The 26936-nt window shown below is 45.8% G+C and overlaps 1 protein-coding gene across 2 annotated transcripts; it reads right to left on the bottom strand.

The window, feature by feature from the left end:
• Positions 1-912: 912 nt before the first annotated feature.
• bcl2l1 (BCL2 like 1) lies at positions 913-24786 on the bottom strand. 2 transcript variants are annotated; one of them, XM_079274492.1, is made up of 3 exons: positions 24671-24786; positions 20537-21293; positions 913-4122 (listed from the first exon to the last, which is right to left on the bottom strand). In XM_079274492.1, the coding sequence occupies exons 2-3, from the start codon at positions 21089-21091 to the stop codon at positions 3979-3981; spliced, it is 699 nt and encodes a 232-aa protein (XP_079130618.1). In that variant the 5' UTR covers positions 21092-21293; positions 24671-24786; the 3' UTR covers positions 913-3978. The 2 variants fall into 2 exon arrangements, with proteins under 2 accessions (XP_079130618.1, XP_079130619.1); XM_079274493.1 differs by lacking the exon at positions 24671-24786 and adding an exon at positions 23468-23559.
• Positions 24787-26936: the final 2150 nt, after the last annotated feature.

The following is a 26936-nucleotide window of genomic DNA, read 5'->3' as shown; positions in this document are numbered from 1 at the left end:
GACAAGAGATTGACATTTATGGATTAGTGGTGGAAGGTAACTAAATACATTTACTCAAGTACTGTTATATATATATATATATACATAACATTTATTGGATAGAGATATATATACATATATATATATATATATATATATATTATATATATATATATATATATATATATATATTTTATATATATATATATTATATATATATATATATATTTATATTTGGTTGCACGAGTACTTTAACTTATGTAATTTTACTTAGTTACTGTCAGGATTTTTTAACTGGTTCTGAAACGGTCTCGATGTAATACTGATGCCTCTATATGACCTACATAAGTAAACGAGTCAGCGAGAAGATTGTCTATTTCTACATAGTTATTCTTAATGCTTGTCATCGATGCCGCCGGTTCACCAGAAACTGTCAGCTCAGACTGCAGCAGGGCCTCCGGCGGCGAACAACCCGCTGACCCAGATCCGGCTTCACCGCCGCCTTCCACCTGCAGCCGGAAGCTCCCGGCGTGAGGTGGAGAGCTCAGCACGCGGCACAAGTGTCTCCTCTCATTCGGCCGGCCGCCGGTCCCCGCTGGGAGGGTGAACCAGGAACTGTGTGTAGCAGACTGTGGGACCACGGACACACTACCGCTTCCATCCACACCTAAGCGCTAATTAGCAAATGTTCGCATCTGCAGCAAATAGCAGCACACTAAAACTATAAGCCTGCTTAGCAATTCCCATTGCGTCACATCAGCCGAGCAGTGACTTCGGGCGTAACATGTACTTTTCTTCCGGCTGACTTGAGCATCTCTTCATGCGTGCATGCATCATGGAAAAGACACGGCAGACTTGGTACATCTTCCAACACTGGCTTTATTAGGTTCAACGTAATTTAGCATTTTACAACGGCATTCGAAGACATAGGAACAGACCATTGGACGTGGTTGCGATCTCTGATTGTGTAACTCTTTATGGCCAACAGGAACGCACCAGAGACCGAACCTTTTCAAAAATATCCTCACTTTGTTTGCATTTTCTTGTCTGACAGTCCAATAATCCTAAAAAAAAAACTCATAAGAAAACACACAATGAATGACAATGCCCATCAATGCAAATATGGAGTTTAAGGCCATTTGAAGGGTCACAATTATGCTTTTTGTTTTACACCAAATATAAATGTTTTAATGCCATCAGTTCGGATTTTATTAAATATGTCACTAAACTAACGCACTATTCTAATTGGTTTAAATATATTTATATATATATATAGGGTCGTGCCAATGCTGTAACACTTCATTTGTGTGCTTCCAATAACATTTTCCCGCACAGAAACTCACGTGCACACACACACACACACACACACACACACACACACACACACACACACACACACACAGAGTTGTGTAGGAGGGGGACTTGTTTCAGTGAGGGCCCGGGACGGCAGAGGAAAGCCTGCGAGGAGCTTCTTGTTGGGGCTTTTCCTAACGCTATAAAAATATATTTATACCCTGTGTACTGGAATGTATGAGAGCAGAACCTTGGCTAATAAGATGCTCAAACACGAGCATTGGTGCTCACCAATCGTCAATGAAGCTTTTTCTTTTTCATATATTTGATCCAGGGTTAGCGGTTCAGAAAGAGATTAATTGATTCTGTGAGCAAAGTCCTTTCCTCTCTCTGTAGGGGGGATTCTGGGAACAGAGATCCAAGTACCCCCGCCCCCCCCCCTCACATCCCCAGTAAATTAGTCGAGCTGCCAGTTGTTTACGCGTGAAACGCCAGGCGACAAACACACCTCCTTTGACTGTCAGCTTTAAATTGGAAAAACAAAACAAAGACGGACTACGTGCGACTGGCAAAGCGTGTACAGTTGCAAGCGCGCGTGTGCGAGCAGCAGGTGGGCCAGCTGTGACTGACACACGTGGCTAAGTGCGCTGACAGCCGAGGGACCGCAGAGGAAGAAAGAGGTGGAGCCGGATGGAGAGGCGAAGAGGAGGGGAGACGGATGGAGATTTGACAGATTCGAGGTGTCTGAGGGGGGGTGGGGGGTAACTTGGAGTGAGTGTTTGCGAGATGAGATGTGAAGATGTGGGTGTTGCCGACCGGCCGGTTAAACTGACGCGCTTTGACGCATTTCTAATGAAACGCAAAACGACATCCGAAGCAGGACCACGTGGTCTCCTCACAGACTCAGATCTGCCTCCATCAGTTTGCTACATCATTCTTCAAAAGGAGGCTCCGCGCTCACTCTGGAGGAGCACGACTGTGTCACTGATACATGCAAGATTGGACTCATGGTTGTTAAACACAAAGAGATGATTATTGAATCACAACACAAGAGGGGAAACCTGTTGGAGCTTTGCAGTAAAGATGTTATTGCAAAATTAGCACGGAAATGACTCCAACACTTTATTTTAAACCCACAGATCTTTAATTTGCAATTATATAACATGACATTAGAGAAAAGCAGCAAATCCTCACATTTAAGGATCCAGTGTATCTTTTGCCATTTCAGTTTGATAATTATTACCAATTATCAAAACTGTTGCTTTATCAATTGACTAATAGTGCAGCTAAAAAAGAAGAAGAAAAAAAAAGACGTCAACGCACTATAGTGTAGTTGTAAACCGTTATCAGGGTATTTCAAGTGTTTATTCATGTATTTTTTTCAACAATTATAACTTGGCATCTATAAACTGACTGTGAACAGATAATGAATGAATAAACAATGTTTTTGTCCCCCAGAGAGCACGGACAAGCTGGTTTTTAAACATGTAAAATGTCCCAGAGAGTATGTATCTTGTTGACATCAAAAAAAGTATATTATCAGGTTATGTTCTAGCTTTTGGCCTATTTAATTATTTACCATTTCTAAACCTGAATGAGCAGTTTGTGTTCATAAACAGTTAATAAACATCTAATGTCACACGAGCATTTGTTCACGTATCGTCATATATCAGTCGTTCATTAACCGTTTATACACCAGTCACAATTAAATTAGTAACGAATTAGTGTTTTATAAACCATTTATTAAATGTTTATGTACGGCTTCTGAATGCTCAATAGTGGGGCTAAAATAAGGCGTTGCCAAATGAAAAACACCCAAATATGCGAGCCCTAGGAGTCTCTGATGCCCTCTCTCTGTTCTATGTGTTGCTACAGTATTTGCTGCATTCCTCAGCTACCGCGTGGTTAACGCACCCTGCCCGTATGAACTGCAGTCGCACAGCATCGGAGAACTCGCCACACGCAAACACACAGTGGGCCGGCACCGGGCACGCTGACCGAACGCAAAACGGGAACAAATCAAGGCCAGGTATGACCAAGGGGCACAGGTGAGCGGGGGGGGGGGGGCGCTAAAGGTTCATGAATCAAAAATGCACCAACAACCATAAACAAGCAGGAGGAGCCGGGTTTAAGACTCCCGTGTTTTATTGAATGAGTTCAGACTCCTTCTCGTTTGCCGTGCACACGAAACCAATAAGCATGGTGCTACATCCTCCATATGGCACACACGAGCAGCAAAAACAAGCTTAAGACGGGACATGTAGAGCAGCCCGGGCCCCAACAACACACCGACTCTTCACCTCCGTGAAGACCCGGGTCAGTTTTAACCTCTTTTCAGGACAAACGTGGGGAACCAAAATCAATTTGTTAAAACTAATGCATACAAACATAAAGAGAGACTCAGTGGAGAAAGGAGGAGAAGGAACAGTGTCTGTCTCTGTGTGACCGCACACTTGTCAGAGGGGGAATGAGGTGAACACGCGAAAAGTAGCTCTTCCTCCTCTGTCTTCTTCTCAAAAGTTCCAACAACATGTGAGGATTCTTAGTCCACTGTGGGGTGTGTGAGGGGGAGGGGGGGGGGGACAAAACAAGAACAAAAAGTAAACATCATCAGCAGTTCTGACGAGACCTTCATTTTAACTTCCGTGGTAAGCGTGGGTTGAGGGCGGCGGGTGGAGGGGGAGGCCCGGCGAGCACCTCCCCCTCTCACAGGCGTTTCTGGGCGATGAGCGAGCCCACCACGACGCCGGTCACCAGCGTCACCCCCGCCAGCAGCCACTTCTTGAAGCTCTCCTGAGACCTCCTGCTCTCCGCCGCCGCGTCCTGCCCGAAGATCTCGGCGAAGCGCTCCTAGCAGACGAGAAAAAAAGGGGGGTTAAGGACAGGGTTAACACCAGAGTAGTCAAATCTGAAACCACACGCACACTTCCCAAAAGTCCCCGTTCAGAAACAAAAGGTCTCAGGTTTAGAGGGTCAGGTAGAGTCCCTTCTGTAAAGGTCTCCGGGCCTCAAACGAGCAGAGGTTTGCTGAGCCACCCACAGCCGGGTCTCCGTATGACTGTCACAAGCAACACGCTCACATGGGGAACTTTCCGTCCACCGCAGCAAAAACACAGATGAGGAGAGGAGAAAGCCCCAAAAGGCCACCTGCATCGACGCTGTGCACCGGGGACAAGATCTCGTCATTCAAACGTTTGGACCCGTTCAACGCTGCAGCTTCTGCTCCCCTCCCCATCACACTGTTGCTGCTGACATTCTTTCCCACCGTCATCCTCCGATTCGCAGAGGCCCACATTACCGCCCACTGAAATCATTTCCTGGAAATGAGACGCAGAGCACGCGCAGTTTCAATGTCCAGCCACGGGGAGGCGCCAGTCAGGCTCCAAAAACCTCACGTAGAAACCGGATCAGCTGAGCTGGACCTGACCCACTGAGTCACTGCTCTTGCTGTCCTCATCTCCACAAATCACTTAACATTGTTTGGGAGGCCAAAGCTCTTTCTTAAGATGAAATCATCTTAACAAATGTGGAAATGACTAATTCGGATGTTTGATTCTGAGTCAGAGGTGCAGTTGGGACAGGAGATTGTATGGTGGTGGTGGTGGTGGGGGGGGGGGGCTGTTACTGGAAGAAAGCAGACAGAAGTAGAGAGTGAAATGACGGAGTAATCAGTGAATCACAGAAAGAATGCGGGAGGGGGAGGGGTGGGACTCCAATTCGACTAATCCAGAGATTGGAACTCTTCACGCTGACTGAACCACACAGTGATCCATCATCAAATCAACCCTGAATTCACTACAGCATCGGGTAAATACAGGGCCCAGCCTCCATCTTAATCCAGCGGAGCTAGAAATTTAAATGCTTGCGTAATACATATATCAGCCAAAAATAAAAGGGGAGAAACATCAAGCAAACATGCCAAACAGTCTCTGGTTACAGGTCACAGCTCAGAGGCTCTGCGTTGCTTTGCCACACAGAGTAAACTGAATATCTTGCGGTTTCAACTGATGGTTGAGCTTAAAGATGGCCCCTGGGCTCTAGGAAATTATAAGATACATTTTCACTTTCTTGACAAACCGAGTGATTCATCTGGAAAACAATCTGCTTTGTTGCGGCCACACAGAGAATGCTAGTAACACGTTATAAATACATCGATATATATCGGCTCAGGGAATAACCGCATCACCTCCAATATGATGAGACAGCGATGTTACCATCACTGTGACCAATGACGCCTGGTGTGGCTCTGTGTACGAAGCTTCACACCGAGCATCACCACGGTGGTCTGGTATCAACGGGTCAGTGCAGGGGACTGTTGTGATGGCCTGTAGGTCACTTTAATAAGTCACAGGTAGAAAGAAAGACGGGGAGGAGCGAGGAGGCGTCAGTCCAAGACTTTTAAGTCATTCGGACTTCTGTTTAACGACGAACTGTGGAGTCTAGTTTCTCTGGTGACATCATCAACACCACCGCTGGACCAACACTGAACAATGACTGAACAACAACTGACTGCTCCCTCAGTCACCGCTCACCGACCATGTGACTACATAGTTAGCTGGTTACTAAGGGGGCGGGGCGGATTTAATCATTTGATTCTTTGTCATGTTGCAATATGATGCAGAGGAGGGCTTCCGAGGAACGGAATCTTTGGCCTTTGCGGCTAATATTTCTAAGAACATGCAGGGTGTGAATGTGCTGGTGGTAGATTAGGGGGGGGGGGGGCTCACTTCTTTGACTCGCTACGGCCTCGACCAGAAACTGGTTTCCAGCTCAATAAGTGTGTCATCACCACAGAAACGTATGTCAGTGTATAATGATGGTGATGACGCTGAACAAAATGTCCAAGTGTCATGAACTTTTGCTTGCCACACAGTTTATTTCCTGCAGTAATAATAATAATAATAATAAAATAATAATAATAATAATAAAGATGGCTTTTTGTTGATGCAAACTTCCGGGATTGGCCTGCGAAAATACGTCATCCGCACATCGCTCTCATTTGTTCACTGCCATGGTGTTGTTTCCTAAAGCTGTGCCTGCTCTTTGGATCTGAAGGGGGGCCGAGCTGCTCTCACAGTAGCTCTGTTCATTCATAGCTCAGCTCTAAATAAACACACATCTACAGTAAACTGCATCCTGTAGAGACTCCGTGAGCAAACAATCCGCAGGAGCTTCTACATTTGTGAGCCGGGTCACATTACCCGGTCAATGAGTAAGATCTGAGGAATGTGTCACTATGTAACAGGGTTCAACTGCAGGAGCACGTTTGGAGGTTCCTCTGGAGGCCGCTGTGCCTCTCATGGGAGGGTTCACTCGAGGAGAGGATCTCACCTTCAACCCACCTCATTCCTCTCCCCTGCTGAACAGAAAGGCCTCGTTGTTAACGGAGGAATCTCTCTCTGCTTGGGAGTCAGCTGTCAAAGGAGGAGTAAACATTTGTCTTCGTCCTTCTCCTTCGGACAGCACATGTCCGTCTCCAGAAAGGATAAACTGGCCCTTCCTGCTCGCTGTAAAACCAGAATGAACTATAGGAGTTACTCATGACGCACACGGCTACAGTGTTGACACTGACTGTTATGTTCCGTCATTATGATGAACACCCACACGGAACTTTATTTTGAGTCGATCTCAGATACGCCGTCCTGCAGCTGGAAATACTCACCGGAGCACCGAACGTGTATCAGTCCGCAGCTGAAAATAGTGCCCAACAAAATCCCCCTTTCCTCCAGTTTGACTCATGTCTGCTAATAACTACGGTGCCCAGCTGTTCTGGGAAATGGCATTATATTATTTGTGGCTTTTACGGGTCTTTAGTAGGAACCAACTAAACTATCAATGTAACACAGACAGCAACATGGACGGACACACAGGAGCCTAAGTGGGCCAAAACAGACCACAGGGTGTAACAAGAGGCTGGGTGGAAATATGCACAGGGGCAAAGTTGCTCTTAAGCACCACGATGACTCAGCAGCATCCAAGTTAAAGGTGGAATCCGCCACAGGGGATTGATGAACAGCACTACGGTAAGTAATGACATAATGCGATTACACGGTACATCATGAAATATGAGCTAATGTTTGACTGCGGCTTCTTTCGATCTCAAATTAAAAAGGGTCAGTCCGACTACTGACCGACCCGTTCTGTGAGATCTTCCATGACGAGGCTGGAGGAATGTGGGCGGAGAGAACAGACCAGCGCACCTTGTGATGGTGACCAACACCTTTAAGACAGACTTGTCAAGACATGTCCTTCAAGCGGGCTGTAAACATATAATGAAAGAATGTGTACTGAATGTGTGGTAGTGCAAAGGAAAGCGATCCCTCCAACGATGTAGGAAGCGGACCTGTTTGTGTCTTATAGGTTATGAACGCTTAAAGCAGACTGACAAAGATCCGAAAACTGTGCATTGCTCTCTTTTCTGACGTTAATATTCAAATTATTTCACAAAAATTGGTGAAGCAGCTTTAATGATCAATAATTAACGGTAGCTTTAAGGTTGTTTGAGGACTATTTTCAGCTGTGGATGAACACGCAGTTGGTGCTCTCGTGAGGGGCCCTCTGTTTGATTCCTTCCCCAGCATTACCAGTCAGCTCACTGTACACATGTCAGGTTTGATGTGCTCCATCTCCCCTCGTCCCACCCGGCAGGTAAACCCAGTCTTCATCTACTCTCTCCCTCTTCCCTTTCACACGGTCACTCCTTTATTTCTGTATCTGCGCTCCGCTCCCAGAGGGCATCAGGTGCTCGGCGGCCTGCAGAGCGCTTTCAGGCCTCGGCTCGTTTTTTTTGGCTTGGTCTAACTTTCTCTTTCTTCGTTAGCCACAGAGGAAAAAGAATAAGGATGAGGGGAGGATTAGGTCATGAAAGCAAAAGGTTTGGATATAAAGAGGGGGGGGGGGGGGCACAGGGAAGGAGATCCTGCAGTCAGTTGCCACGGCTACTGGAAAGCTGCTGATTAGTGTGTGTGATGTGTGCGTCTGGGCTTGCAGGTCCATCTCCGTGGCTGATATATGGCCCAGTGCTACATGTGGAGAAAGCAGCATTTTAACGATCATTAGCAGCAGCTTCCTATTCATCAGCTCAGACTTGTCGGTTGCTCCGGTGTTGCACCATAACAAGCTGCAACACTCAAATCCCCTGATGGTGAAAGCCTCTGACCACGACACACACACACACACACACACACTGATTAATACATCACATCCTTTTCAGGTAAAAATCGGGTTGGAGATGAATTGATATTCAATAACTTGGAGACACTTTGAGGAAGCACATTGCGTTCATGTTAGCAACCGTGACATCAGGCTGAACGTCTGTATCAGCATGTTTGAGCAGAGACAGACGCATCTGTTCATCTCCTTCAGTGTGTGAGAACATCGGAATGACCAGAAGTTGACGCACCACAACATTTCCAGTAATTGGTAGTGATTATAACTGTTTAACAACTGGTCCGCTGACAGAATTAGCCAACAGATGTTTTGGTAATTGACGAATTCACATAATTTGTCAAGTAAAAATTCCAAATATTTTCTGGTTCTGATTCTTGAGTATGAGGGTCTTTACATTATTGTAGAAGTTTTAATAGACACAATCAAATCTTCACCATGTAAACGATTAGGTTAGAGTGATGTTATTGTCAGAATTGTGTCCATCGTCGTTATGGTGCAATAAAAATATACTTAGAAGCAAAACCAGTATCAGTCAGGCGTGACTGAGAACTTGCGATTGGCTTTTCACAAAGTGATCTACAACGACTATTTATTGCAAAGAAGAACCCGCATTAGTGTGTAATAATAATGTTCAGCTGTGTTATCAAGTTCCTTTTTAAACTGGGAGTCTCTGTGTGCAACATCTGACCTAGACAGCTCGCTTTCAACAGAAAAGGGCGGCTTTCTAGCGACCCGTCGGAGCACAGGACGTCCCGGCCACGCTGGACTCAGACATGGTGTCCGTGACCAAGCGGTGCCGACGCTACACAGGAAGCTGAAGCTCCCGTTCACATGCAGAGAAGATTCCAGAGGGTTCTCAGTGTTGCAAACCGGAAACGTCTCATTGATAGAAAGCTGACAAAGGTATTTTCCCATGCACTCTCACATATAAGGGCCGCTTTCAGTGTGTGTGTGTGTGTGTGTGTGGGCGCGCAACACCTCCCTTTGAATAGCTAAGAGTTGACAAAAACTATCTAGACCAACCAGTCCGATCCAGAGAGAGAATTCTCTGTACGGATGTTACGACGGGGCGTTTTCTGTATCTGCGCAATTACATGAATGACCAGAATGTGATGAGTCACCATAAAGGCCACATCCGCACAGTCAGTCAATGAACGGCCAAGGAATGTGAGAAAATGCTGGGTTTATTTGCCGTCTCTTTTTCAATGAATCTAAGTCACACCAGCAGTGACTGTAAATATTTGACAGAATATTGTAGAACAACTTATTTCCAAGCCTAAAGTTGTCTAACTGAAGACAGTATTACAGAAAAGCTGTTTTAAAGAATCCCAAAAGTGATCTGGCAAATGTCTGAGCACATGGGGTTCGGTAGGAAATTGAAAGCAGGACCACAGTTCGAGAGTTCACCCAAAGCCTGAAGATCCCTGAGGAGTCACATGAAGAAGAACAAGCTGCTCTTAATATTCAAGATATCAGATGTAGTTGAGCAACATTTCCTAGCGAGTTGCAACACTCGGGATGTGTACACGTCAACACCACACGGCCTGTTGGTGTTTATTGAGTAAAGTCACTGTTGCATCCGCGTGACTGATGGAGTGCGATCTACAGCAAACACGGTGACTTCATATGACACGAGAGCACGTGTAAAGGTCCAAGTACAGTGAGTGGATGAGCTGTGACCTCTGCCTTACATCCAGACACAGTCCACGAGTGGATCACGAGATCACAGCGACTCGGCGAGATCAAAAGGAACGGCAGATAAGCTTCCTCAGACACGGCGCTGTAACAAAATGTAAATTGTCAAGCTGAAGGACAGACTGTATTTGAGATGATATATTCAACACTTACAAACACGTCAATGGTCTTTCTGGAGGATAAATATTGTTGTTAATATATAGATATTGTATACAGACTGTGCTCTGGCACTGATATTCAGCTCAGCTGCTTCCTGTCTGTTGTGATTATCTTTGGGATACCTCTAGAACCTGATTGGGGGCCGCCTGCGTCAAAATAATTGGAAGTGATATCGAAAGGCACATACTTGCGTGTATAAAGTTCTCAAACAACCGAGCTCTGAAGTCATAGAGACTCGGGGCATATTGACCTGAGCAACGGTAGGAAACCATTTCTAAAGCGTGTAATGTCCCCAGAAGCAAAGTCCAATACTGTGAACAGGGTGACGTTTGGAACCACCAGGACTCCCCTGGACACTTGCCTCTGAACAGCTAACTTCCTTTTATGGACAGAAAAGGACGGCCAATTGTGTCGGTGGAGGAAGAGAACCCCCACTTTTATCATTCCATTTTGTTCATTCATTATATATTAATTTAAAGCGCCATCCAACTGTTTGAGAAGCCTTTCAAAAGTAATATTTCGGTTTTCATGCAACAATGCGGTTAGAATTTAGGACAGGCTCCATCTATGGCATGCTAACTTGGGAAATCTTTGAGTTTGGACAGTTTTTTTTAGAAAAGTATCTATCCATAGATAGGTTAGGGGTTTTTCCTAAATACAGCTACATGTTTCTGTCATACCTAAAATCCTATAGGTCATCCTAAACTGAGACAAGATAGAATTTCGGACGTTTGGAAGTGTCTGAAATGAGGCCTCTGGTGCCCAAAGCTTGTAGAGCCTGTGCACCACGGTGGCATTGCTGCCAAAAGTGCTTCTACAAAAGGTCCTGAATAAAGGCTCTGAATGCTTCTGTAAATGAGAAACCTGCTTTGGCTGTAAGGCAGAAAACAGCAGTGGTTTTATTTCGTTTTTAGCTGGAGCCCCAAACGTTGGTGAGAGATTGGTACGGGCCATCTTCGCAGTTCAAATTGCAAACGATTGAAAAGAGATGGACATTTCAAATGCAGTTTGAAAGGGTAAACCGTGGAGATATCAATGTCCAAAGATAAAAACCTACGCCTGCAAATGTGAGGGTGTAGGTTTGAAGGCGTATAACATCAGGAGACTATAAGCCGGAGGTGAGTCCGTTGACCTTGATAAAACATACATGGCTGAGAACATAAACAGGTCCCGATCAAGAGGACACTGAGCTGGGAACATAGACTTGTGTCGGTCCCAACACATCCTCAGTTCGGTTCAGTAGAACAATGCAAAATAATGATCTTACAGTTACATGCAGCACAACTTCATAACCCTCATGCTTATCAAGAGTGTCATCCCCATCACATGATTAGTATTACTGTGTTCACTATCACCAATAGTGCATCTATCCGTCTATTTTCGTGGCCTGGTGGTGCCATGATATCAGTTTCAATCTTTACAGAACAGAATCTGAGGTCAGTTGGGGAAAAAGGTCCACAATGTGAGCGATTGTTCCTCCCTCCTTATCAATGTCCTCATCTCCACGAGTTCCATCACTTCCTGCTCCTCCTCGAGGCCTTCTGACCCTTTATCATCCGTTACACAATCACCGAGGCATTTTCAGAAACAGGGGAAGTCGAGCCAGCCGCCAAAGATCCCGTGTGACCAGGAAAGGTAGGAAGTTGTGGTAGAGCTAAGCGGAGAAAACCCACAGCACAGTGGCAGCTTACAGCTCAGGCATTTAACCGATGCCCTTTAATGAGCAAGTAGGGGAAGTCCTGGTTCAAGGTTTCCACTTCAGCAGACGCCGGGTAACACTTAGGAGAGTCAGGCTCAATCAAAAAAAAGAGAGACTGCTCAGGCTAACAGCCAAAAAGAGAGGAAAACATGTACATTATACATACACTTGCTGATGCCTGAAGAGGAGCGCATCCATTCAAACCATGTCGCTTGAAATGTGCCAATGTTTCATATGGCATAAGTTCTTCTTCCATTGCTTGTGTGGTTATTTCATATGTAAGCTTGAGTCTGCATAAACAGGGCTCTTTATGCACTGGACGTGGTTTCCCTCTACTTATTTTTACGATGCACTGCTAGGAACAAGAAGACATGACATTTCAAAACAAAAAGCAGAGAGGCAGCAACTCCAAGTAAAAAAGGAACTTAAGTGTCAGCTTTGAAACAAGTTCAGGGAAAGTGGTTTGATTGTAACTCGGCAACCTTTCCTCGTTCCTCCTCTGCACGGGGCTCATGGAGACCTAGAGTAACCTGCTATGGCAAGTTGTCATCCATCAGTCATTCACACTCGTGTTGACTTCACATTCTTGGCTGGACCGCCACCACCAAAAAATGAGGAAATTGAATCATTAAACATCCCCTCGTTTGCGCCAGCATCAGTGCGTCTGGCTTCTTCTTCTTTTGGACCATGGAGCCGTCTCTGTGCGTGTGCACGTGTCGAGCCGCCGGTGACACCATGAATTAAAGAGGAGATTAATGAGTCAGGACACGGAGGCTCAGACTCCAATCTGTTCCCTGCCCCGTTCTGGGGGCCATCTCTCTCTCCACAAAACCCCATTCTGTCAGCGCGCACGCATGCACGCACACACCTGTGTGTTCCTACCTCTGGCGGAGAGAGCGCACATGTTTAGGAGAGCATAAACACGGAGAGGGGGAACCGGAGCGAGGTCGCTGAAGCAATGAGGGGGGGGGGGGGGTTCTCTCTTCTCCGGTACAATCGTCCACCCTGTAGGCCATCACCCAACCCACACGCCTCACCATAACCCCGAGACCTGCCATCGGTCCGGGTGATGGAGACACAGAAGTTAAGAGGAGGAAACATGGAGACTGAGACAGGGAGGGAGAAGGAGAAATGAGATGGAACGAGAACAAAAGCAGGAGAGTGAAGCAGAGGCTGATGAAAACGACAGCAAACTGAGAAAAGGGGGGAACCCATGAGGAGTAAAGTAAGGTGAGGCTCAGTGACAGATTTCCTTGAAACTACACTTCCCTTCATTTTCATAAAGTTTGACAACATGAAAGAAGCCGATTCCCCAGAATCACTTCAGTGCAGATGAGTATCTCCTCTCTCTTATTGCAGAGCCACTGAGGATATCTCTTGACTTTATTGCTTTACCCCCCAGGCCAAAAAAAAGAAAGAAAAAAAGTGATGAATATAACGATGATGGCAACGACGCTCTTGATCATCATTTAGTCCTCGCACTCTACAGGGCCGGGCGCCGCATTACCATGAAATACTCATCAACCCTCTCCATCCTTTCCTCAGATCGCGTATTTTAATACATGCCATGAGACTCGCTAATCCCATGATATGCCTCATAATCTGATCACAGATATGAGCACGGAGAGAGAAAACGGAGAGGCGAGAGCAGCCAGGGAAGGGCCGGGATGAAATGCAATCAGAGAGGAGAGGGATGCAGGCGGATGCTCGGGCTTTGCTGCGAGAAGACAGAAGACGGGGAGAAATTTTTTTTTAACGAATGCGTCGCTGTGGATGTGGGCTGGAGCAGAGACAAAAAAAAGAAAAAACGAGGGGGCACGCAGACAGGAGAGGGGAGGAGAGGAAGATGGAAGGAGAGGGGGGGTATACTCGTGACCTGATTTCAACACTAAGCCTCGGAGAAGTGGAGCAGCACGTAGGCAACTGAGCGCAGCATCTTCGCTCGCCCAGCTGTTCGGCTCGTAGGCACATAGAAATGTGCAGCACGCGCTCGCTTGCAGTGTAAGCCATTCACCCACAAACCCTCGTCCTCATCGAGCTGACTCACTGCCCTCGTCTTCCTCTCCATCTAACGGGGCACGTAACCACCTCCTGCAACCACGCAGGAATGGTTTGGCCAAGTCCCTCTCCTTAAAATGGCAAACAAGAGTCTCTACATCTTCTCATAAACCCACACACACACCTGAAAAACATGAGACACGTCCCTGATGTTCTTCTCGTGGAGCTGGAGGCGACTAAATCATGCAATCTGTTTGCTGTCGTTGTCAAGCTGGGACTCTGACACACAACGTTGGGTCTGAACACACACACACACACACACACACACGACAGACCTCACACATCATGAAATACTCATGTCTGAGTTTCAGCACACGCATACAAAAACAATGAGACCCGTCCACGGCTGAGCTGCTGCATTCACATGAAACCATCCAGAGAGCGGTCTGCATGGAACCGCCCACCACACAGAGGCGTTTATTGACGCCGCTCGAACAAAAGTGGCCGCCATTGATCCCATGCTAAAAAGCTTTTTAGGAGCATTGTCTACATTTGTGTGTGGACTCTGTGTGTGTCACAAAATCGAGACAATGGCAATGACGCTTCAAGCGATGGCTTTCTCTACAAAGCGACGACACACCTGTCGGGTAAAACTAAAAGCCAGTAAGGCAAATTCCTGTGTGTGTGTGTGTGTGTGTGTGTGTGTGTGTGTGTGTGGCCACAGGTCCTTTGTTTGAGGTAGTCACATGACCAGTCTGACTTGGAGCTGTCCCCTCCCCTCTGCTGCGCGCCACCATACAATAGAGTGCTCGAATGTATGCGACGACAACAACAACAACAACAACAACAACAACCACCCTGCGCCGCGTGATGACAAACAAACACACGATCGGCTCACTGGAACTTTGTCCGATTAGCTAAAAAACACTCCGATGAGTCCGTAAAACAAAACCCAGAAAGACGAAAAAAACACACATCCCTCCGAATTAGCCACACGTGAGCCGTTAATAGGAGCCGATAAAGGGAGGAGGAGGAGGATGGGACAGAGAGTCAAAGTGGGATGATGAAGGGAAAGATGAAGGGACGGCGGAGGCAGCTGCCCAGGTGGGGGTGGAGGTCTAGGGAGCGGGGGATCAAGTCAGAGGGGATCGATAGCTGCGACGATGTTTTTGATGAACAAACTGACATGGGGAGAAAAAGAGAAAACACACCGGAGCAAGGGCACACGGGGTTAACGGCGAGATTGACGAGGCGTGCGGCCGCATGTCTGCTCTGTAATATGTTTGGCCACTGCAGTCTGGGATGTAGAGAGGGATGAGGGAGAGGGGAGAGGGGAGGAAGGGCAGACAAGGGTGGAAATGAAGGAGCTCAGAAAATGATGAATAGGAGGAGGAGGAAGGGAGGTACAGATAGAAAAATAAGGGACAAAATTGATCGGTGGCAGTGGGAGGGGTGCACGTATGGAGGATGAAGGGTAGAGGGGGGGGTGAGGAGGAGAGGCAGAGAGAGAGGCAGAGATGGAGGCGGGCCAGATAGGTCCCATGGGTGAGATTTCCTGCTCCTCTCCGGTAGGGTAGTTTGTGGATCCAAGTGCCTATCCTATGTGCATGTTAATTACACAGAGAGAGAGAAAGAGAGAATAAGTCTGTCACGGAGAAAGCACAAAGGAAGCTCAGGTGCTTCCCGAGTCAAAACAAGTCAATGGCCTCACCCGCCACAGGTCTTTCATTACAGCCTCAGTGTCTAAGCCACTTTACAGAACAGCTAGCCTGCATACGTTCACAATCACACACACAGATAAACATGCTGTCTCTTTGCTTCTGTCAACGACTCCCATGAAAAGAAGGCCAAAACAAACAATACGTGAGTCCACCTCTCAATATTATCCACCTTCCCCCTAATCACTACTTATGTGGATGTCACTCCCTCAAAAAAACTCATCTTTGGGTTATGGATATATCGTTTCATTTATTTATCCTTTTGTTTCATTCATCAAAAAAACCCAGTAATTTTATAAATAGTTGGACGCTGCAGTTTCTATGAAACGTCCCTTAAAAAGAAGTAAATTGTGAATTTGTTGGGGTCTACTTCTAGCCGTGGATGGATATGCGTTTGGTACTCAGGTCTTACCAGCAGCAGGACAGTGTATAGTGGGACTGAACATAAGCTACAGTGTGTTCATGGTAAAGAAGGAACATGTCAGACAGAATCACTGATGCATTTTGGGTTTCTATATCGTTTTTGGACAACAGCGAAGCTCTATGGCACAGGTCGTTGTGATTGGTCGTTTCTTGAGGTTTGTTGACAATGAGACAGTAGAGGATGTCACCAGACCTCATCCTATAGGTGCTGGAGCTGAACATGGTACATGTGTACTGTATACGTGTATACGTATACAGTATATAAGTGACAGAGGTAGTAGAGAAACAGACCTTCACTGCTTGAGGACATTTCTCTTGTCGTTAACTTTTGCTTCACCTTACAGAGACCGTCAACAGCACCACTGGGATAATGGGCTCTTTTTTGCTCCCTTGCTTCTGTACTGAAACTGTGCCTGGCCCCCCCCCCCAGCTCCAGCCAAGCTTCCCCAGACTGTGGCAGTGTGCTGCCTCTAAATTAGCTTAGCCTTTATTAGTCTGTCAAAGAGAGAGAAAAAAACAAAACATTGTTTCCCCCAGTAGCAGGCGGAGATATTATTCATCTATAATTGGTAATAACCCCGTACCCCCACCCTGAGGCGGCTCAATCTCCACTGAGTAATCACTGCCATCGCTCGCTCCGCTGGAAACGCCGTTATTAGGTCGGTGGCACTGTCTCTACCTCTGCTGCCTGCCAAAGTTTATTATCTGACAATATATGGCTTTGCTCTCGTGCGCTTCTTTTAACACCACATGCTGTGGAGGGAGAGTCGGGGCCATTGAGCATATTCATCTCACATCCCCAACTATTGTCAAATATCCTCCGGAATGAGCTCCGGCGGGATCATTTAGGCTTCATCCGGTTTTTATTATCCGACAGCGAGGTTTGCTCCGTTGTGTAAAACACTTTTCACTTTTAACTCTCGCTTAAACTATTCCCCCCCAAGTTCAAAAGGACTGCCTTTTTGTATGTATATAAACTAGTGCTGGGTGTTGGTGCTCGACCAAAATAACCCAGTACCAAGAGCTATCGAAACGTGTCCAGTCACAGAGATCTAGACAGAAGTTACCATTTGTATGGTGTTGCAACGCAAAACTGAATTTAATGCGATGCAGCAGCTACAACCCATACAGTCGGGTTGGCAGCTCGAGATGCCACCAAAACGTTGGAAAGTATAGCTGCACCACACAACTTATGATGAGAATATATTTGTGGTGGCAGTTTACGTAACGGAACACTTCCAGTCACATGACGTGTATCGAATCAAAAAGGTATCAAATTATGTTCTTTATTGGCATCGGTATCACATTAAGGGTACCGGTATTATCGTCATTTTGTGACGCTACCCAGCCTTAGTAAAAACGCAGAATTTGGTTGAAAGTAATTAATACTTTCATTTCATTTCATAGAAAACCGTCCATTATAATTTCACAGAGCCAAGGGTGACGTACTAATTAATGTTTTGATTAATCGCTCAGACAAATGTCAGTAAATACAGTTCCCACAGCCTCAGGAGGCAAAGTCAAATAGCTTGTTTTATCAAACCAAAAACAGAGAATGTTTGACCAAATTGTTTTTGTCAATCTACTCATCAAGTCACTGTCTGAGCTGTAGAATTGTCTCGAGTAATATTGGGAGATACTGCAGCTTCCCTCATACGCTGTTGGTTTGTGAATGCAACGCTGTCCTGGAGTCTGTTCTCAAGTGTCAGATTACGGCGCTCAGACAACCACAAACACACCTCTGAGCTCAGATCAACTAATTATGCCAACACCTGTGACTTCACCTGGACTGATTTTCATCTTTCATTCATGTCATATTGTCTACCAGCACACAAACAGTCATTCCCGCTCTACTTTCTCCTTCCTAACAGCATTACGATATTTGTGAAGCAACAATGAGACGGCGAGACAGAGGGATCTAGCAACCGAAGTGAAAGTGACCTTGCCGCTGCTCAGAGCAGACTAATATTTCATCAGCTAGCACTCACAGCTATACTCGGGTTCCCACATCTGCCGTGCTTCATCCCTCTGAGGAAGCGTCGGGGGAGGGAGGGAGGGAAAGAAAGAAAGAAAGGGGGAAATAAAAGACAGAGGGAAGGAAAAACAACAAAGTCTCATGTGGGCTTTTCTCAAGAGCGGCGCTTGACTTTGAACGGAATAAGCACATAAAAAGAGAGAACGTAATGATATTGTGAGGGGGGGGGGAATAGAGCGATGGGAAGAAATGATACAACTGTAACGGTAAAACCACCTACTGAATTCTGTATTTTAGTTTGCCACAGCAGCTGGGGACTACCCCCTGAGGCGAGAGTGTCAACTTATGAATCACGAACACGGGACACAGCTCTCTCTCTCTCACTCGCTCAAAAAACGGAAAAAAGTGAATTGTACAAAGCTTAGCGGGAAAGGAAGTGGCATCATGTGCTCAGGATGATGTTGGCCGACAGCAGGAGAAGTGAAACCGGACCAGCGGATACTCTCAACACGTCGATCCATTCAGCATTTCAGACAAATTCGCTCACTTCTCCAAGTCAAGGTTGCACCGACATCAGAGACACGAACCACAAGCAACGGCAGCGCGTTGCCAACTGGTGTCGTTAGTCTGACTTGTTGCTGAGCAAACGGTCTATGAAAGATATGCGTGTGTCTGGATGATTTTAAATTCAACCAACACATTCTCTGAAGCTGAACTTTGTGGTTGCTTGTAAACCAAAGCAAAGAAAGGACACATTCGAATTGTTGCGGCCATGGTGGCACAACATGGGACAAGGCACCAAAGTCATTGGGATTCACCCTCTGGGGAACGTGAGCGTCGGCACCAACTTTCATCGCGATCCATCCGGGACCTGTTGAAACATTCTATGCTGAACCAAACCGGAGGGGATTGACAGACGTTGCCCAAGAAACGATGTTAGCGTGGCTAAAAACATACGCAGGAGTGTATTTATGAGACCAGACCTCCAGGAGCTGGTGGGAAGGATGATGCAGCATCCCTTCAACAACAACAAACATCAATATGTTGCATGATTTGGCCTTCACTATCCTGTCACCGGTTTCCAAACCCACATCCCGCTCTCCTGTGTGTTATCTCCACAGTCCACTGAAATAAATGAACAGATTCTAGGTCTGCCGCTGCGTCTGCCCAATGAGATTTTTCATCTCGGTGTGTCAGTTTCCATAGGATCGAACTTCGACCTGGCGTTATGCAGCGCTGCAGCAAATATAACCACCCCCCCCTCACCCCCCTGTCCTTCATGCCATCAAATGGCCGGCACAAAGGAAAAGAGCTGACCTCAACTGTACAGGAGGTGTTTGCGAGGGCACGTGCACAAACACACACTGGGATCGTCGGTACCAGGACAGCCCACTTTCCAGCTAAACCCAGAGAAAAAAAAAGGAGCTTTCATCTGCATGCAGCTGCCTTGGTGAAGAACATAAGAGAGGAGAGGAGGGAAAATAATGTACAGATAGTGGAAGAAGAGGGGAAAAGCAACAAAGCACAGAGCCAATCAACTGACCAGAGCGAAACAAAGGGCTATCTGTGAAAGCCCCGGACCTCATCCCACCCTGATGAGAGAACTTCGATCCCCAGGCAGGCCGGCTGCAAACAGCCACAAAGCCCTGATGCAGCCCGTTAAGCTCCCACTTCGATCCAGCCCATTGAGCTCCGTGCTGCTGATCAATTAGAGAACAGCTGAACCAGCTGCTGACCACACAAAGATTTTGCTTTTAAGCACAGATGGGGTTTTTTTAATAGCACGAGTGTGCTGCCTGTTATCTAGGTCTGTTATATCTAATCTTTAGTCTTTTCGCCCCCGCTGGTCAAAGGGTCAACCCCAATTCTGTGTCATCATGTCACAATCTCACGGAGGCCGATGCAATCGAAATGCTAGCGTGCTGGCTTATCTGGCCCACAAGTCTCAACATGTAGGATGGAATCAAATCGACCCTCTGGATGTTCTTTTGTCCATGAGATGAGTGCATCTCCAATGAGACAGTGTCACTGGAGGCCAGGCAGAGCTGACCAACTGGCCCGTGATCGGGGTTCAACTATAAGGATTGCCCGGGGCAAGTTAAGACGTGTTGGGACTAGTGTATCGAGCAACTCACTGGCCCAGTAAAACAATTAACCAATTAAAGTTTCTTCTGTAGTTTCTTCTGTGGAGTGAGCCATCTTGCTTCCTTTTCCATTAATAAACATGAAGATCAAACATGGCAATTCATTTGAGTCATTTTGTTATTTGTTAACCGCCAATAAATAAAACTATTTGTATGGGGGCAAGTCAAAATTGACTTCTGACCCACTTTCCCGATTAAGCACCCAGCATCATACCACAAGCACCGAAACACACTTCTCTCTGTTCGTGGTGTGTGTGTGTGTGAGAGAGAGAGAGAGACTCACCCATCCTCCCTGGTTCTGGATCCAGGGCTGAATGTGGTTGTCCAGGTAGACCGTCATCCACTCGATGATGCGGCCCACCAGCGGACTCATCTCCTTCTCCACGCACTCCACGCACAGCGCCCCGCCGAAGGCGAAGAGCCCCACGATGCGGCCCCAGTTGACCCCGTCCCGGAACACCTCGTCCATCACGTTCTCGAAGCTCTGGTAGGCCGTGGCCGGCGTGATGTGCAGCTGGTTGTGCAGATCGCTGAAGGCCCGGGCGTATCGCAGCTCGAACTCGTTGGCCGAGTCCCGGAGGGCCTCCTTCACCGCGTCCAGGCTCGTCGTCGACGCCAACCGTTGCTGTCGTAGCGGGGACGCCGGCGGGGTCCCGGGACTCGTGCCATTGAAAGTCCCGTTGCCGTGCGTCGCTACGCGCTGTTGCTCACCCGACCCTGCCTCCCCCCCGTCAGTCCTGTTGGGAGGCTCTGAGAGCCCCATGTGGTTGAGGGGATAGTTCCTCTGGGAGAGTTTATAGTTTATGTAGAAGACCACCAGTTCTCTGTTCTGAGACATGTTGCCTTTCAAGATGCGTTTTGCTTTTGGTCGCTCCGATCCGTCTCTGCTCCTCTCTTGGTTGAGCCTCGCTGTGTTAAGAGTAAACACACGCTGTGCCAGGCTTCTCACCTGCTCAGACCACCATGGTCAGCTGATATCCAGAGGACACTTGGGGGGTGAAAACCAAAACCTACACAAGGCTGACAAATCAGCTCAGGCCCTGTAGAGAGACAACAATGAAAGGTCAAAGTCTGGATAGCCTATAAGCACACTGTCATTACATATATGTGTGTGTGTGTGTGTGTGTGTGTGTGTGTGTGTGTGTGTGTGTGTGTGTGTGTGTGTGTGAGAGAAAAGAGTGCGCGGGGATGGCTGTAGACTTTCAAATTAAATTTGGACAGGTAGGGTCAAAGTGCATCTCTCTAATTGGGCTGCTACATATGGAACAGATGGCAATGATATTAATGAGACAATCGTAGAGCGAATGAGTGTGTCTGAGAGAGAGAGGGAGACAAAGGGAGAGGTGGGGTTTAGGTGAGCAGAGATCAGAGGGACGGTCTGGCTGGAGGGGACCACGCAGACAGTCGCCATCTCCCATTCAGTGACCTCTGACCTTCAGATGGAGCTTTCAGGCACCTTGTTAGTCTCAGCTCCGGGCTCTCTGGTACCGACACGCTGACCGGCATCCTGTCACATTCACGTACGCCCTTGCATCTCGATACAAAACAGACTTCTCCCTTATATTCATTTATTTATTTAATATTAATATATATATATATATATATATATTTATTTAATATATATATATATATATATATATATATATATATATGTATTTAATATATATATATATATATTATATATATTATATATATATATATATATATATATAATAAGATTGCTATCACCTTACTGTAGATGTTGGCTGCTGAACTATAAGTGTATGACAATAAAGATAAACTACTTTGCTTACAGTGAGCCTGATGCAGTGAACTCTTAATGAACTCAGAAGTCGGAAACTCTATTAGCAAATGTACAATATCTTGAGGAAATCTGTGTTTAGCATTGACGCTGCAACGACCTTGTGTATGTAGCGTGACGTATGAAAGGGTTAAAGGCAGGTTGTGTGGTACATTTGTCAAACACAGAATGTGCAATAAATAATGGCGAATATATGAACTCCCATATTGATCATCTAAATTCAATCATTGTCAAACTACTATTGTTGAAATGTAAGAGTCATGATGGTGAAATAAAGCATAATATCTATATGCAGATACATTCACAGTATAACTGCAAAGTCAATTAACTGCAGAGTCGATTGACAGAAAATTGAATCGGCAACTCGCTATGTTAATTGAATAACAAAATAATTGTTCGTTGCAGCTCTGATTCACATGTTGAAAAAGACAATATAAAAAAGGATGCACTGATGTTACCTTTGTTTCATGATCATGATGAAGGAAACACACTTAACATTAGTGCTGCGACGTATTGTACAAATGTACGTCCATCTAGATGTGTGTCACTGTCCTGCAGCCAGTAAACAGAAAGACTGAGACAAAAGACAACCTGACAGAGCAGCTGTCTGACAATGACCTTCCCTCATCTCCTGCTGTCACTAGTCCGTTAAGTGGAGAATAGCTGCGCTCAAACACACGGGGGAGGACCATGACCTGCAGGTGATCCCGAACATGTAAAGGAACCCGACCTTTCCTACAACAATAAGTGGTTGGACCTAATCATTAGTGTATGAGGCGGTGTAAGGGGAGCTCCATGCAAATAGGCGCTGGTGGCATTTCATAATGCATGCATAAACTCTCTTCCTACGCAATGGACGCGCGCTACAGTCCCTCCTGGACAAACAAGCAAAGTGCTGGAGTTTCATCGAGCTCCCAAAAACAACTTGTTACAAACACACGTTCAGCAGAGTATGTTGAACATAATCCGTAATTTAAAAAAAACTAATAAGTACGCAGCCTGTTCCAGAAGATAAAGAGCCACAGGGCAGCAGTGTTTACAATGGCCACATGGTCCCCAGCTACCAGCACGTGGCTCGGGTCTTAATCGCCCAGCGCTAATGTAAACACCACACGGCTCCTACCGGAACACTCGACGAGTCGCGACGATGTGTTGCACCCGAATGCAACATTCGGGACGTCAACACGCTCAAATATTAACTCATACAGAGCCGTGTTTATGTTTATGACGGTGGAATCTGGACTCTCCACTGACGGATACACGGATAGTGCGCACACTCCGTCCTGGTTGTGTGAGCCCATGTTGTGTTTATATCTAATCAATCCTCAGATTAAAACACGAATTCACATCTGCATCGCTAATATGAAGACTTTATGAAATAAATACATATGAATACTAACATGAGCGTCTTACCAGTAGTACTCAATACAATGGGGCTACTCTCCTCGGATCGTTCCTCCACAGTCTCCCTCTGTGAAAACGTCCAGAATCTGTCCGTGCAAAAGCTGTCAAAATCCAAGAGTGTAATTCCGTGTGTGCATGCGTGTACGTATCCTCCTACGTCTTCACTCCCTCTCCGCTCTCTGCATGCCCAGCCCACTATTACGTAATACGACGCCTTCGGAGTTGACTGTTGGTTGCGATCATATGCAGATTAATCGTTCACGCTGGCCTTTAAACCCTTATGACGAGGCTTCTGAGAAACCGCCATCTAGTCAGATAACCCGAGACCAATGTGTAATGGTCCCTGCTCTCCACGGACACCTGACAAACAGTGTGGGAGCAATGATAGAAACCGATGTAAATATCAACTATTTGCATTTATGTGTACATTACTGGTGCGGGATGTATGTGTGTCACTCTTTGTTCACTCTTTATCTGTGACAAAGCTTCTTTTTTTATTACATTAACTAAACTACGTAAATGCTCATGCACTTATCTTGTCTAGCCTTCTTGTCTAGGTCACTTTGTCCCTTTACTGCTTTTCAACAAATTCAACAAACATGTTATTTCCTAACAGACGTATACTTTGGCAATTGTATTTCCGACCGGGAGGACGGGTTTAACACGAGCCCCTGAAGGCAGCACAGGCCGTTCCCTTATCCTGTCATAAGCACTGGGCTGAGACCTTTCATCATAACGCGGAAAAATGACACTTTGTGAATCCACCCTCTGGTCCGGCTGTAAATAGACTTCACCACAGCGGACATCATTACTAAACTAATTATGGAGCAAAGCGTTACACACACACACACCTCCGCCTATACAGCGATGCTGTAGCTGCTGAAGAACATGTAGGCTTCTGAAGATGGCTGTCACTGTCATACACAGAGCAGTCGCTAATTCGTAGACCGTAAACACGGAACGGGGATTTACGGAAGAGAAATCACACACACTGCAGTTTGCGAGTGTAAAACAGTTCGATTTGAGGGGGAAAGCGAGAAGGCAACAATGATGGATCCGCATTCTTCCAAATCTGTCGACCTCCTTCCTCTACGTAGCAGGATTCAGAGAGGAAAAAACCCACCCTCTCCCACAGTCTCTCTCTCACAATTTCGCCAACACACCGACCACAATCACGAGAATTACATTCGCAGCCGGACGAGAATCTCTTACTTGTAGGGTGGTCAACATAAAATCATTTCTGGTGGCTCACAATCCTGACCCCGGCAGGAGAAATCCGATCCGTCATCGCTAGCCCGTCTGGCTAAAACGCCGACGGAGACCTCCTAGTCCGCTACTGGCTGCCTGAGATCCGCCCACCGTCACGTTCCCTGCGTAACGTCACCGCTCCAGCTCGAGTCTGTTCGTTCTGGTAAATGCCAGCTTTATCCAGCATGGACAGAATGATGAAAACAAATGCGTTTAGGAAGAAAAATGTGCTCCTCTCACCGGAGAGTGGTTCTCACGCGTCACTTCCAGACCTCACGTGAGAGCGAATATCTGGTCCGGCTGGCAGCAAGGAAGTCCCAGCTAGCTAGCGTTAGCACTAACCGGTTTAAAGGGCAAACTGGTTCAAAGTGAGCTAGTTTGCGTGTCTTCTGACCTCTGCTACGTGAATTCTGTTGATAGTTAAGTGCCACTGTCGCCTGCCTTATCTAACGTTAGCTGCTGTGTTAAGGATTAGTAACATGGCGTTTTCCTTAACAGGGCTCCATGTAGCAGCTGTTGGGCCGCTTTCCGCTTTCCTGGCTAAAACAAAGGATGTGAGAGGTCTCCATGGTAACCTTTGTTACCCCCAAACTGTAGCGCGCTTCAGGCCCACGACCGGTTTGAGCACAGCGCCCCCCTGTGGACGTGTTTATACTGAAACACTGGAAATCCCTGGAAAGAACCAGAAACACAAAATTGATTAATTGAAATTAAAAACGACTTGCTGTGTGAATAAATGTACGCACAGACTTTGCGACGAAGCCCCTAAATAAGATCTGGTGACACGTTGATTGCACGCAGGTGGACTCTATTTAACAAATTATGTGACTTCTGAAGATAATTACTTCGGTCAAGTCAGCAGACACTCAGATCTCCGTCGTCAACTCAGCAGACACTTAAATTGTAGTGCACCTATACGCTGAAACTTACGGTAAACGCATTCAAACGGCACAGATCGGGAGCGAGCGAAGGACTTTGCAAAGTTAGCGGAAAGATTAACGTGAGACAACTTCCGGTTTTCTACAGACGAACATCCGGTTTTCAGAATAAGATACCAACAAAGTATACACATTGCATAATGAAATGAGATTAAATGAATTATATTCACATTAAGTATAAAACATGCTACCTGCATCTCCTGAGTTAAAGGGAAAATACACCTAAATTGTGCGTAAAGTGTCTTTATTCTTTGATTTGAGGGTTGCTGGAAGTTAATAATATCTGACTGACAGTCAATTAAGATATTTTACAAAGCAAAAACTCTGAACTGAATTTGTATCTTCAAATGGCACATTTTTGAAATGTTTAAGGCGCTATAAAAATCTTTTTTCAATAATTCCACACAATGACTAATGCATAATGTTCAGGACAAAATGGGTAATATCACAATATTTAAGATGCTACAAACATTTTTCAGTATGGGTGGAGTCAACGATGTCCTCAACACATGTATATCAGTAATTGTCTGATCTTATTGAGAAAATACTTTTTATTACACTTCAAATATCCATTGATTAGATATTTTCTCGACTCAACTGTACGACATTTACTTTGAAATATCTCTTAATTGGTACAGTAAAAATGTCAAATTTTCAGTATGGGTGGAGTCAACGATGTTCTCAACATATATATATCAGTCATTGTCTGATATTGAGAAAATATTTTTGTAGCATCTTAAATATTGTGAAATTACCCATTTTGTCCTGAACATTGTGCATTAGTCATTGTGTGGAATTATTGAAAAAACATCTTTATAGCACCTTAAACATTTCAAAAATGTGCCTTTTGAAGATACAAATTCAGTTCAGAGTTTTTGCTTTGTAAAATATCTTAATTGACTGTCAGTCAGATATTATTAACTTCCAGCAACCCTCAACTCAAAGAATAAAGACACTTTACACACAATTTAGGTGTATTTTCCCTTTAACTCAGGAGATGCAGGTAGCATGTTTTATACTTACTGTGAATATAATTAATTTAATCTCATTTCCATTATGCAATGTGTATACTTTGTTGGCATCTTATTCTGAAGACCGGATGTTCATCGGTATAAAACCGGAAGTCGTTTCATGTAAATCTTTCCGCTAACTTTGCAAAGTCCGCTCGCTCCCGATCTGTGCCGTTTGAATGAGTTTACCGTAAGTTTCAGCGTATAGGTGCACTACAATTTAAGTGTCTGCTGAGTTGACCACGGAGATCTGAATGTCTGCTGACTTGACCGCAGTAGATA

The sequence above is a fragment of the Melanostigma gelatinosum genome (assembly GCF_949748355.1).
Source record: "Melanostigma gelatinosum genome assembly, chromosome: 8".
Lineage (NCBI taxonomy): Eukaryota > Metazoa > Chordata > Actinopteri > Perciformes > Zoarcidae > Melanostigma > Melanostigma gelatinosum.
Note: the sequence above shows the minus strand (reverse complement) of the source record. Positions and strands in the feature narration are given on the sequence as shown.

What these genes read in the sequence shown, in the direction of transcription:
- bcl2l1 (XM_079274492.1), bottom strand. Translation starts at nt 21,091, where the DNA reads ATGTCTCAGAACAGAGAACTGGTGGTCTTCTACATAAACTATAAACTC. An exon ending in TCCAGAACCAGGGAGGATGG is followed by an intron (nt 4,123 to 20,536) that starts GTGAGTCTCTCT and finishes CTCGTCTGCTAG; the next exon opens with GAGCGCTTCGCCGAGATCTT.